This window comes from Tachysurus fulvidraco, chromosome 6, assembly GCF_022655615.1.
Source record: "Tachysurus fulvidraco isolate hzauxx_2018 chromosome 6, HZAU_PFXX_2.0, whole genome shotgun sequence".
Taxonomy (NCBI): domain Eukaryota; kingdom Metazoa; phylum Chordata; class Actinopteri; order Siluriformes; family Bagridae; genus Tachysurus; species Tachysurus fulvidraco.
The window spans coordinates 6,935,413-6,947,487 of NC_062523.1; the positions used below are offsets into that span (position 1 = coordinate 6,935,413).

The 12,075-nt window shown below is 41.4% G+C and overlaps 1 protein-coding gene across 4 annotated transcripts in view; it reads left to right on the top strand.

Annotated features, from left to right (window-relative positions):
* nckap1 (NCK-associated protein 1) overlaps nt 1-12,075 on the top strand; it is a 52,101-nt gene that overhangs the window by 8,944 nt on the left and 31,082 nt on the right. The window contains exons 2-5 of one of the 4 annotated variants that reach the window (XM_027162553.2): nt 72-89; nt 4,712-4,822; nt 11,478-11,570; nt 11,706-11,762. In XM_027162553.2, the coding sequence (XP_027018354.1) occupies nt 72-89; nt 4,712-4,822; nt 11,478-11,570; nt 11,706-11,762 (279 nt within the window). The remainder of the gene's footprint in view (nt 1-71; nt 90-4,711; nt 4,823-11,477; nt 11,571-11,705; nt 11,763-12,075) is intronic. The other 3 variants (XM_027162554.2, XM_027162555.2, XM_027162556.2) reach the window with 3 other exon arrangements.

The following is a 12,075-nucleotide window of genomic DNA, read 5'->3' on the forward strand; positions in this document are numbered from 1 at the left end:
AAATTTGGAAACGTTTCTGTGTTTTATTGTGTAATTCTCTCTGTTTTCTGTTACACTGCTTCCCCCCCCAGCAAGGACAAGTTTGGAAGGTTTGCACAGCTTTTCCACCTTCCTCCCCCCCTCTACAATCTCGTTCCCTCGCTCCCTACCTCCCTCGCTCTCTCCGTTCCGTCTTCCTACCCCTTGCTTTCCAGCCTCATGTCCCATGATCTCTCTCTTCTTCTCTTCCTCTTCCTCTCTCTATCTCTCTCTTTCTCGTTCCATATGCAACACTGACACACACACACACACACACACACACACACACACCGGCTCTCTTGTTCCCAAACCGCACTACACACAGACGGCTTTTTTTGTTTTTGTTTGTTGCATAATCATCATTTTTACGCATCTTTCATTCATGTGTTACTTTTATGTTGCCAATTCTTCCCATGGCATCAAAATGTTTTTTACGCTGTCTTTTCCAGGCATGTGCTGATGAACATCAAGTCGATTTCAACCTCTGAACCGCTCAACCAATCAGGGTGCAAGTTGGAGCACATAAATGGAAATAAATAAATAAATAAAAAAATAAATAAAAAAATGCATGGTGGACAAAGTGGCAGCAAAATATTAGTCTGGCTAGTGAGTGAAATATGAGGAGATATCTGACCTTTTGGTGTCAGGCCAATAACGTCATTACAATGACGTCATATCATCGTTAAGCCGTTTAGATGATTTATGTCAGTAAGATACGTCATGATGCTGCAGTGTTATGCCGTTAAAACGACATATCAAGACATGTTATGAAGATGTCATTAAGATGTTATGTCATTAGGATGCTGCTAGATTCGCTGTGGAGACCCCTAATGGGAAAAGCAGAAAGAAGGTTTTTTAGGATGCTTTTATGTCATTGGCGTTATGTCATAAGGCAGCTGTTATATCATGAAGACGTTATGTCATTAGGCTGCAGTTATGTCATGTAGACGTTATGTCGTTAGGCTGCTGTTGTGTCATGAAGACGGTATGTCTTTAGGCTGCAGTTATATCATGTAGACGTTATGTCATTAGGCTGCTGTTGTGTCATGAAGACGGTATGTCATTAGGCTGCAGTTATGTCATGTAGACGTTATGTCATTAGGCTGCTGTAATGTCACAAAGACGTTATGTCATTAGGATGCTGTTATGTCATTTAATACAAGTTCTGAAGATGCTATGTCATTAAGACATTGTCATTAGGATGCTATTATATCATACCTTATGATGTCATTCAGATGGTATGTCAGTATGATGTTCTTACAGTCATTACTAATATTCAATAATATGCAATATTACTATAAATCATGGCTATTTTCTGTAGTGTTCACTGGTGTGACAGTTATTATAATCATTATTGTGATGATGTCACAGTATGTCACGGTTCTGAGGTATCCTAGATATCGTAAGAAAGTGACTTCAAGCAGCTGGTTAAAAATAAGATGTGGCTTGTTTTGAAACCTGTTTATTAGAATTTGCAAAAATGTTCAAAGTTATCATGATATGGAAATGTAATATCAGCACATGCTTGAGGAGGTTTTTTGGGGGGGGGGGGGTTCATTATGCAAACTCTCTAACGACATGACAGTGCATGGCTTTATTTCTTATTTATCAATCTTTGTTTATTTGCCAGTGCATCTAAATGGTTTTGGCTTTAATCTGCATCAGTCTAACAGCCCACAGCTTCTGACTAAAGACTAGGACGTGGCCGGTTCCAGGGGTTCAGTCATTGCCAGTGTTAAGATCGAGGAAAGTATGATGAAATGGTTGATGGACCAGGAGGGTAATTAGTCTCAGCGCTTTGTTCAGTCGAGTGTGCAGCTCGGTGGGGACTGAGGGCGAGTAGCTGCATGCGAACTCAGCCTGTGGTGTGTCTGGTCTCGGGGGCGTACTGCTGGTCTGTGCAAATGCGTCTTGCTGGCAGGTGCATGTGCAGTCGTGCTGATCATGTGACCATAACTTGTAGAGTCTCTCTCTCACCCTCCCTCCCTGCCACCCTCCCTCCCTCTCTCTCTCTCTCTCTCTCTCTCACACACCACTCTTTCTCACTCCCTCCCTTGCCCTCTCTCTCCCTCCCCCTCCCTCCCTCCCTCCCTCTCTCCCTCCCTCCCTCTCTCTCTCTCTCTCTCTCTCTCTCTCTCTCTCTCTCTCACTCACACACACCATTCTTTCTCACTCCCTCTCTCTCTCCCTCCTTCTCTCTCTCTCTCTCTCTCTCTCTCTCTCTCTCTCTCTCTCATACACACACACACACAGATCTACTCATTACTTAGTTGCATCCTCCAAAACACACCTTGCTTCTTTTTTCCATTTTTCCCCTGACTTTTAATTGTCACTCCATCTTTCTATCTGTCTGTCTGACTCTCACTCGGAAGTCTTATCTTCGCTTTACTCTTTCTGTATCTCAGGCTCTAATGACGCTTAGCACTGTTCTCCAAGACCCTCTAAACTGTCCTTTAACATTCTCTGAGCTGTCTCTTAATTTTCTAATCTGTTCTTCTCTAATCTGGCTTTCTAATCCGAATGCATTTTCTAATCCCGCTTAAACCTTAAAATCATCCTTTAACTCTTCAGTATGTTTGTTACTGTGCTAATCTGTACTCTATTAAACTTTCTAATTTGTTCTTTATCTCTCTAATCTGATCTGTCTATTAATTTTCTAATCAGCTGTTTAATTTTTTCTTAACATTTCAATTTTTTGTTGTTTTTTTACTGCATCATATTTCTCATTTCTCTCTTATATTTCTAATCTGTCTTAAATCTTACTTTTGGCTCCATAAAATTACTTGTGGTTCTTTCATTTTTGACTCTTCCAATCTGTGCCCTACTTCCTTTAATAAGGTTTTCGTCTGTCCCCTTTTATCTATTCTCATTTTTCTATGTAGTCTGTCCTCGACTCTGTAATTGGCCACCGACTCTGTTTGTAAACTATCATTGTTATTTTCCTGACTCTGCCTGTAACCCACCCTCCCCGACTTGCTCTGTTATCTAATTCTCACTCGTACTCTAACCTGCACCCGACCGTCTCTGTGACGTGTACACAACCCTTACTTTGACCAGTACCCGACCGTCTCTGTGACGTGTACACAACCCTTACTTTGACCAGTACCCGACCGTCTCTGTAACGTGTATACAGCCCTTACTTTGACCATTACCCGACCGTCTCTGTAACGTGTACACAGCCCTTACTTTGACCAGTACCCGACCGTCTCTGTGACGTGTACACAGCCCTTACTTTGACCAGTACCCGACCGTCTCTGTGACGTGTACACAGCCCTTACTTTGACCAGTACCCGACCGTCTCTGTGACGTGTACACAACCCTTACTTTGACCAGTACCCGACCGTCTCTGTAACGTGTACACAGCCCTTAATTTGACCAGTACCCGACCGTCTCTGTAACGTGTACACAGCCCTTAATTTGACCAGTACCCGACCGTCTCTGTAACGTGTACACAGCCCTTACTTTGACCAGTACCCGACCGTCTCTGTAACGTGTACACAGCCCTTACTTTGACCAGTACCCGACCGTCTCTGTAACGTGTACACAGCCCTTACTTTGACCAGTACCCGACCGTCTCTGTGACGTGTACACAGCCCTTACTTTGACCAGTACCTGACCGTCTCTGTAACGTGTACACAGCCCTTACTTTGACCAGTACCCGACCGTCTCTGTAACGTGTACACAGCCCTTACTTTGACCAGTACCCGACCGTCTCTGTGACGTGTACACAGCCCTTACTTTGACCAGTACCTGACCGTCTCTGTAACGTGTACACAGCCCTTACTTTGACCAGTACCCGACCGTCTCTGTAACCTGTACACAGCCCTTACTTTGACCAGTACCTGACCGTCTCTGTAACGTGTACACAGCCCTTACTTTGACCAGTACCCGACCGTCTCTGTGACGTGTTCACAGCCCTTACTATGACCAGTACCTGACCGTCTCTTTGACGTGTACACAGCCCTTACTTTGACCAGTACCTGACCGTCTCTGTAACGTGTACACAGCCCTTACTTTGACCAGTACCTGACCGTCTCTGTAACGTGTACACAGCCCTTACTTTGACCAGTACCTGACCGTCTCTGTAACGTGTACACAGCCCTTACTTTGACCAGTACCCGACCGTCTCTGTAACGTGTACACAGCCCTTACTTTGACCAGTACCCGACCGTCTCTGTAACGTGTACCAGACCTGCGACCAAACTTCTTTGTAACCTGTGCCCGACAATCTATACCTGACCTGTACCCAACTATCTTGTAGACCTTCGCCCGGCCCTCCCCCTTGCCACCTGCGCCCCCCCCCCCCCCCCTGCCACCTGCGCCCGGCCTTCCCCCTTGCCACCTGCGCCCCTCCCTCTCCCTGCGACCCGTACAAAACCTTCTTTGTAATATATAATATGCTAATCACTGCCAGTTCCTTTGTCTCTTGCTTGGGTCTCTGTCTTCCTCTCCTTTTTTGTATATCTAAGTTTGCTGTCATACTACTCTGTCTCTGTCTCTCTCTCTCTCCCCCGTTACATCACTGTGGCTAAATCCCTGCACTCTCTGTGCATTTTTGTCCTCTCACTTGTGTCTAACCGTTCTGCTTGTTGTGTATATGATCACTAAACCCCCACAGTCATATATTTTCACAGGAATCCATGTGAAGCACTAGTGGCTTAAATATTCCTCTCTCTTCTGTCTTTCTTTCCAGGCATGCGGCGATCCCAAAGCCAAGCCCTCGTACCTAATCGACAAAAACCTCGAGTCTGCTGTCAAGTTCATTGTGAGAAAGTTCCCAGCCGTGGAAACACGAAACAATAACGTAAGTCCCAGAGCGCTAAATGGACACACACTTTCCCTTGTCTGTTTATGTGCTGTTGCTCGTAACAGTTGTGACCTTGTGTTGTGAGAATTGTGTTAATATCACGCACTGGCAGGTTATTTTTGCAGGTGGAGCTTCTCGTGCTTTGCTCGTTGGATGTTGTGTTTTTTTTTACAATAAAATGTATTTGTTTTTCAGTCCATACTGATGAATGAAAGTCTTCAGCATAAAAATCCTCACGATGAATATATGATTGTCTGTATACACTGTCTATTCAACGTCGTCACGCATCAACTCAATCCGTATCTCTCCTTTTAAAATCGGCTAATACGTATAGCCGCAAAATTCGGGCACCGCTAAGAATTTAGTTACGTAGCACTCAGGCATGGCATAATTATTTATATGGTGCGTAATAACTGAATCTTTTTACTGTGTTTTAGCACATACTCAAAGCATGCAGTTTCTTTCCTTCAAGCCAGTGACTCCTGTTTATCGCCGAGATCCGGGTCCCGGAGTCAAACCTTTTATTGCTCGTGTCTATAGTAAAAAAAAAAAAAAAAAAAGCTTTTAGATTCCAATGAACTGTAGAAAAAATAATTGAGCTCATTCACCAAGAATATATGACCTTTAAATATGTCATCGATCCTACAGGTTCAGAGTTGTAGCAGAAAGTGTGTTCATTATTAAACACTAATTAAAAATGCGCACACATACACACACGTATTCTAACCACGAGCGGTGAGACTCACACTTCGTTTTTTAGCCTCGCTCGCCAGCCTTTAGTTACATAACATAAAAATATTTAATTCAAACCTTTATTTTATTAATATTCTCATGATTGCTGCTGCCTTTATTATTCTAATACTTTTATACCCCACAGAGACACCTAGAGAACCCGGCCATCTCTGCTCTCTTTGACTAAAGCATGATTAGTTTAAAGCTTCGTCTTCTGCCGAATCCGATTTCAACCACTAATCTCTATAATGACTGTTAAACAAGTCGTGACGTGCTAAGTACGGTGACCCATACTCAGAATTCGTTCTCTGCGTTTAACCCATCCAAAGTGTGCACACACAGCAGTGAACACACACACACACGCACCGTGAACACACACCCGGGGCAGTGGGCAGCCATTTATGCTGCGGTGCCCAGGGAGCATTCGGGGGGGGGGGTTTGGTGTCTTGCTCAAGGGCACCTCAGTCGTGGCTGGCCCAAGACTCGAACCCACAACCTTCGTGTTAGGAGTCAGACTCTCTAACCTTCAGGCCACGACCCCCCCCCCCCCCAATCATTATAACGATACAATTCTCAGACTAAAAAATTTAGATGTCATGTTAGTTATAGGACAGAACCTACTACTGCTGATCAGCGAGGCCTGCTGGCCCGCCACAGGTGTGCGCGTGTGTGTGTGTGTGTGTGTGTGCCTGAGTGTGCCTGAGTGCGCGTGAAGGAATGTGGGTGTAACACACAAGCACATAATTCTATCAGTTCACATTCCATTAGAAAGGTGGCGTTTCGCCATCGTCCGTCAGCGTGTCAGTCAGCGTGAGCACCAGTCACGATTAATTATACTCCACTAACGGCTTCGACACACAACAATACAGTCCGAGTTATCGTTCCATCATCATTTATTCTAATTAGAATGGACGTTTGTGGGCTCCTTTTTGTGTTTTTCGATGCTCTGTGTATTTACACTGTTTTGTGTGTATGTGTGTGTTTCTTTTTTGTTTCTCTAATAACCAGTCATTGTTTTATTTTTAAAACAAAAAAGCGTTGTATTTTTTTTTCAGATGCCGCTCTCGTAGCTTCTCTCTCTCTCTCTCTCTCTCTCTCTCTCTCTCTCCGCTCATTTAATGTCCAAGATGTTTTAACTTCTTTACAAACCAACGTCGAGCCATGTCATGTTTACCTGTTGTTGTTGTTGTTGTTGAGTTTGTCTTTGTGTTGTTTATTTATATATATCTGTCTCTTTTTCTTTTTGTGTGTCTCTTTGTGCATTTGTGTGCATGCTTAACACGGCTGTTTTCTGGATTGTTCTTTTGGTAAGTCTGGAGCCTGTTGATTTGTTTTAGAGCTCACACATATTTCTGTGTAGTCTATGTAGACTTTTTGTCGTACTCACACATGTATCGAGTCTTATTACTTACCAGACTAAAGGAACCTCAGAACAATCGGTGTCGGGATTTTCCGAGTAAAAAATTAACTACGTGTTTGTGTTCCTTCTAAATTTTCTTAATTCCTTAAATTATACCAGAACAGTGATATATTTTGTTTTTAATTGCTTAACGAATTGAAAAGTTCTACCTTTTTTTTTTTTTCGAAAAAAAAACTTTCTTGAAGATAAGACAATAAAATGCAGCTCGCTACGACGAAGACAACAAAATGCAGCATCTATAATGGCAGAAAAACACACAGTTACAGCTTCATCTCTGACACCGGAGACTTCCTTCGATAAATAAATATTAAATAAGCAGATCAATAAAATAGACGTTGTCACATAGACGTTAAAGCACAGTGAAATTCTTTCTTCACATATCCTAACTTTGGAGGTTGATGTCAGAGCACAGGGGCAGCTATGATACAACACCACTGGAGCAGAGAGGGTTAAGGACTTTGTTCAAAGGTGGCAACTTGGCAGTGCTGGGGCTTGAACCCTGATCCTCTGATCAACAACCCAGAGCCTTAACCACTTGAGCGTCCACTGCTCCAAATGAAAGTATCCGATGTCAGAAGTGGGAACATCAGATTATGCGTGTATACAAAGGTTTGGGTAATGAAACCGTAACACGGTAATTAATACATTTCTTTTGCATTACGTGATGCCGGTGGAGAAAAATCCAACAAAAAACTTCGGAGAAAAACTCTGCAGGTCTTTTAGGAGATGTTCGGCTTCATGTTCCACGCACCACACTGTTACCAGTCTTCCTGTGTGTCATCCTGATACAAAGCACCACCTTCAGGGGCCAGTGTTTGAACTATTGGTTTACCCGGTCCTCCAGAACGATGCAGCAGCCCTTGGCGTTGACTAGTAGTGGGACTAGAGATTCGGCGGCCCTTGATCTTGACCATGATCTTGCAGCCCAGACTATCGCTGATCTACTCCAATGCTTCACTCTGGGCACACAGTCCTTTTGGTAAGCTTCTTTGAGACATAGCTCTAGGATGGGGAGACAGTGAACACGGACTCATTAGTGAACAACGCATGTTGGTACAGTACGAGTGACCCAAAGGTTTAATAGTAGCAGCCTGACCATGATTATTAACCCTGCGGAGCTTCAGACCAACAGCTTCGGTGGAAACACGAGAGCTGAGGCAGTCATTTAAATCTGCAGTGAGTTGAGCAACTGTGGTGTTGTGTTTTTCCCTCTTATGTTTTGCGGAGTGCATTACTGCATATATTAGTACTGCTTTGCAATCACTCTGCTAAATCAACCACACAAACACACACAGCTGTGAAACCTACAACAATATAGTATCTCCATTTCATTGTCCAACCCCTGTATGTATTTTTTTTTTTGTTAAATACACAATGAGAAGAGACACAGTCTTGTCTTTAGTAACAACTTAAGAAGAGACTTCACATGAGGTCAGATTAATACAGACCCCAGAGTTAGATGCATCATCATTCCCGGTTGCAAACTATAGCAGGAGGCTGCGCTGTTTTTGGTCGGTGTGATGGTTATGAATTTAACATGGGTAGCCCCTGCCAGAATCTTCCTGTGTGTAGAAACCTGTCCTCATACATATAAAGTCCCTGCTGTTTTTCCTGATGGAGAACGTTTGGAGCCGCTCGAGGACGGGCGTATAAGTGCTCTCTACAGAGAACAGGACGATTTCTGCTCTGCAATCTGCCGGTTCGGAACCGAGCAGCCGGAGACTCCAGGATCTGGGGGGAAACGGTCATTTAGTTGCCATGGCAACTACTCGAGCAACTCCAATTGTTTACAGGAGTTAAAAATAAGCGAGGGTTTTGCAGGAGGAGCAAGAATCAGTAACAAGATCACGATTCAGGGAACAGCCAAGCCGAAACCCGTCCGAACCTTTACCTGTCGTCTTGCAGGCGGTTATTAAAAAGACCGCAAATATCACAAAAACTTTATTAACCATGTGCAGCGAGAGCACTCGATTTGACCAGAACTTTTAACTTTTAATCCTCTTTTTTAAAAATAAAAAAGAAATAATAATAATAATAGAGATAATAATAAATCAAAAATTAATAATGTTTTCTGGAGAACCACACCAGCACCGTCCTCTGTGAGCAACATGTATAAGATTTGTGTTCTTAATTTCCTGTGTCCTTCTGAGGTTCCTTGGTTTTGTAACCGCATGCGTCCGTGCTTGCTGTAAAGCTTTTGTCCATTATCTCAAAGCCAACATACAGTTTAGGGTTTGTGTACACACACACACACGCAGACACACACGCAGACACACACCCACACATGCGCACACAATGCAATTCATGGTGAATAACAAGGATGGTGGGAGTTTGGTTATAAAACAAAATTGAAGTCATTCAAAAAAATTACTTTAATACATGTTATTAATTTGTATCTTATTAAACAATTTAAATGTACTAAATCTAAGTCATTTCAATTACCAATCATTTAACAGCTATTTGTTATAATTATCATTTAACGGTAATTATGTTTCCATTTGGTACTAATTTAAATACACTTAGTAATTTGTTTTCTATAAATAATACCATTTTTATCAGTCATTATTTAGCCATTTACATGATATAGAATTAAACGGTCATTTTCCATTACAATCGTTTCTTTTAATTGTCTTTATTGATAAGTTTAGAAATTCTTTTTAGAATTTAATGTATGAATTGCACTATTTTATTTGATGAATTCTTATGATTTTTTTTAAATACTTTCACATCAATTTTACGTTTTCTTTATGTAATTATTACTATTTTTATTTTTTCTCTTTTTTTTATTACAAAGATCAATTTTATTCAGGTCCCCTCTTATTTACACTTGAAATAGCAACTTATCTATCTATCTATTTATTTATTTATTTTTTCTTTTATTATTATTAGTAGTAGATTCACCTACTTCCAGATGATTTGCTACGTTTTGTGGCGTTCCCTCCATCCTTGCTGTTTTTGCTCCTCACACACAGGGCTGTTTAACACCGCGATTAAAATGTCGTACGGCATTTTAATGTATCTGTAGGAGAAACGTTGAGACGGGTGATGTTTGTGAAATACTAGTAAACAGTGTACTGGTTAGTAGTGAAGTGTTTACTAGTATTTATTATACATTAGTGGTTATGGCATATGGAGGGTTACTTGGCCATCACAAGCTTGTGATAATTACTGCTATCTTAAGAGAACTGTAACGCTGTTACTAACTCGACTTTGGAGCAGATTTGCATTGCATGAGAGGGGGGGGGGGTAATATGGTTATAACAAGAGGATAACAATTGATTGTAACTTTATCCTCACTGTAATTAAATGTTCAGTTTCGCTAAGTAAGAAGTAAAACGCTTCTGAGGCATGTCGCTACAGGAAACAAACCAACAATCGGATCACCCGGTTGCTGACCCTGTGTTGGTTATTGTGCTGTACCAGATTATCCTGAAGTGTTTTATTGCTTTTACACCACAGCATTGTCACATTTTCTAACTCATTGATGCTTTTTAATGAAACGTCAACCCAAGTTATTTCCTAAGCTAATTCCCTTTTTTCTGATTATTTAATTTTTTTTTAATTAATACAAAGAAATCAGAAAGCACAAACTCCTTTCACCTTTTCTTTGTCAGAAATCTTTATTATTTACTAAATACTTCCATGTGAACGAGTAGTTTCTATAGTAACAATTACGTATTAAAGAGAGAGCATTAAAATAAACCACCCTGCCATTTGGATTACAGCCAGAACTATCCGAACCGTCCGAGCTGCTTTTATAGGACATCCTTCACCCGTCTTCTGACCAATCAGGTTAAAGATTTCACCAATGCTGTGGTATCACTTACACAATATCTCCTCCTTTTCGTAAGGCCTTTGGGTTTTCTTTTGGTATTTTGCAATGCACACTTGCTGTAAAGTCACTGGTAACTGGAAGGAAGCTGGGTTTTAAGCTAGCTTACAGTTTACGGCGCGTTCAGACTCGACGCAGGGTTCAGTCAACACACCGTTCGGCTTTCGAAACCGCTACGCAACATTTTTACGATTTATTTAAATCCTCTCAGACGTTTTACTCAACTGCTCAATAATAAATAGTAGTATAGAAGTTTAAGACTTCTTAGACACTATGTACAACGTGTATTAAAAGATAACGACAAAACATTCTTTGCCTGAAGTTTAAAGAGCTTCATTAAAACAAATAAATCAATTTTACTGGTTTGGAATTTGATTGAATTCCTTTCAGGAAAGAATCAAATACTCTTGGATTTGGATACGAGATTAAAAAGACTTGCTCAGAGGAAATATCGTGATAATATTGTGAACCGTGATTCACCAAATCTGCTTTAACGATGATGATGATTTATTATAATTAGAATAATCTAGTAGCTTTTGTCCGACGGAGATGTATATAAAACCCTGCCGACCAGTCGATCGAGTTGTTCTGATTGCATTACTTTATAAAAATATGCCTTTTTACCCCCCCATCAACATTGTGTTCCTCTTTTTTCTTTATTATTACAGCAACAGCTTGCACAGCTCCAAAAAGAAAAGTCAGAAATACTAAAGAATCTCGCTTTATATTACTTCACATTTGTGGATGTTATGGAATTTAAGGTAGGCGACTCAAACTCTCTCAGAATCCCCCCCCCCCTCTTGTTTTTTTTTCTCTGGGCATGTTCTGGCTTAGCTCTCTAAACTGGGTGTTAACTAACACACCACATTTACATGCATTTTTTTTTTCTCCTGCAGGACCACGTGTGTGAACTGCTGAACACTATCGACGCTTGCCAAGTTTTCTTTGATATTGTAAGTCGGGGGGGGGGGGGGGGGTACAGGTCGGGTTCATGTCATCCACGTTTTTTGTTGTCGCGGAGAAGCGATCATTTCCGGAGCGTGGCGCGGCCGCCGTAAACAAGCGGGACGATTACACGTGGTTACATGACGCAAAGCCGAGTTACTGTTGCAACTTCGAAGAAGCTCCTAGAAACTCATGCCTTGAAATTGATTTTATTCCTTTTCAAACTATAGTGAACTGATTTAGCAAAATTGTGATTACAATTTTTTTTATTTATAAAGGAATAATATGTAGATTTCATGCATTCATTGGTAAAGTTAATGA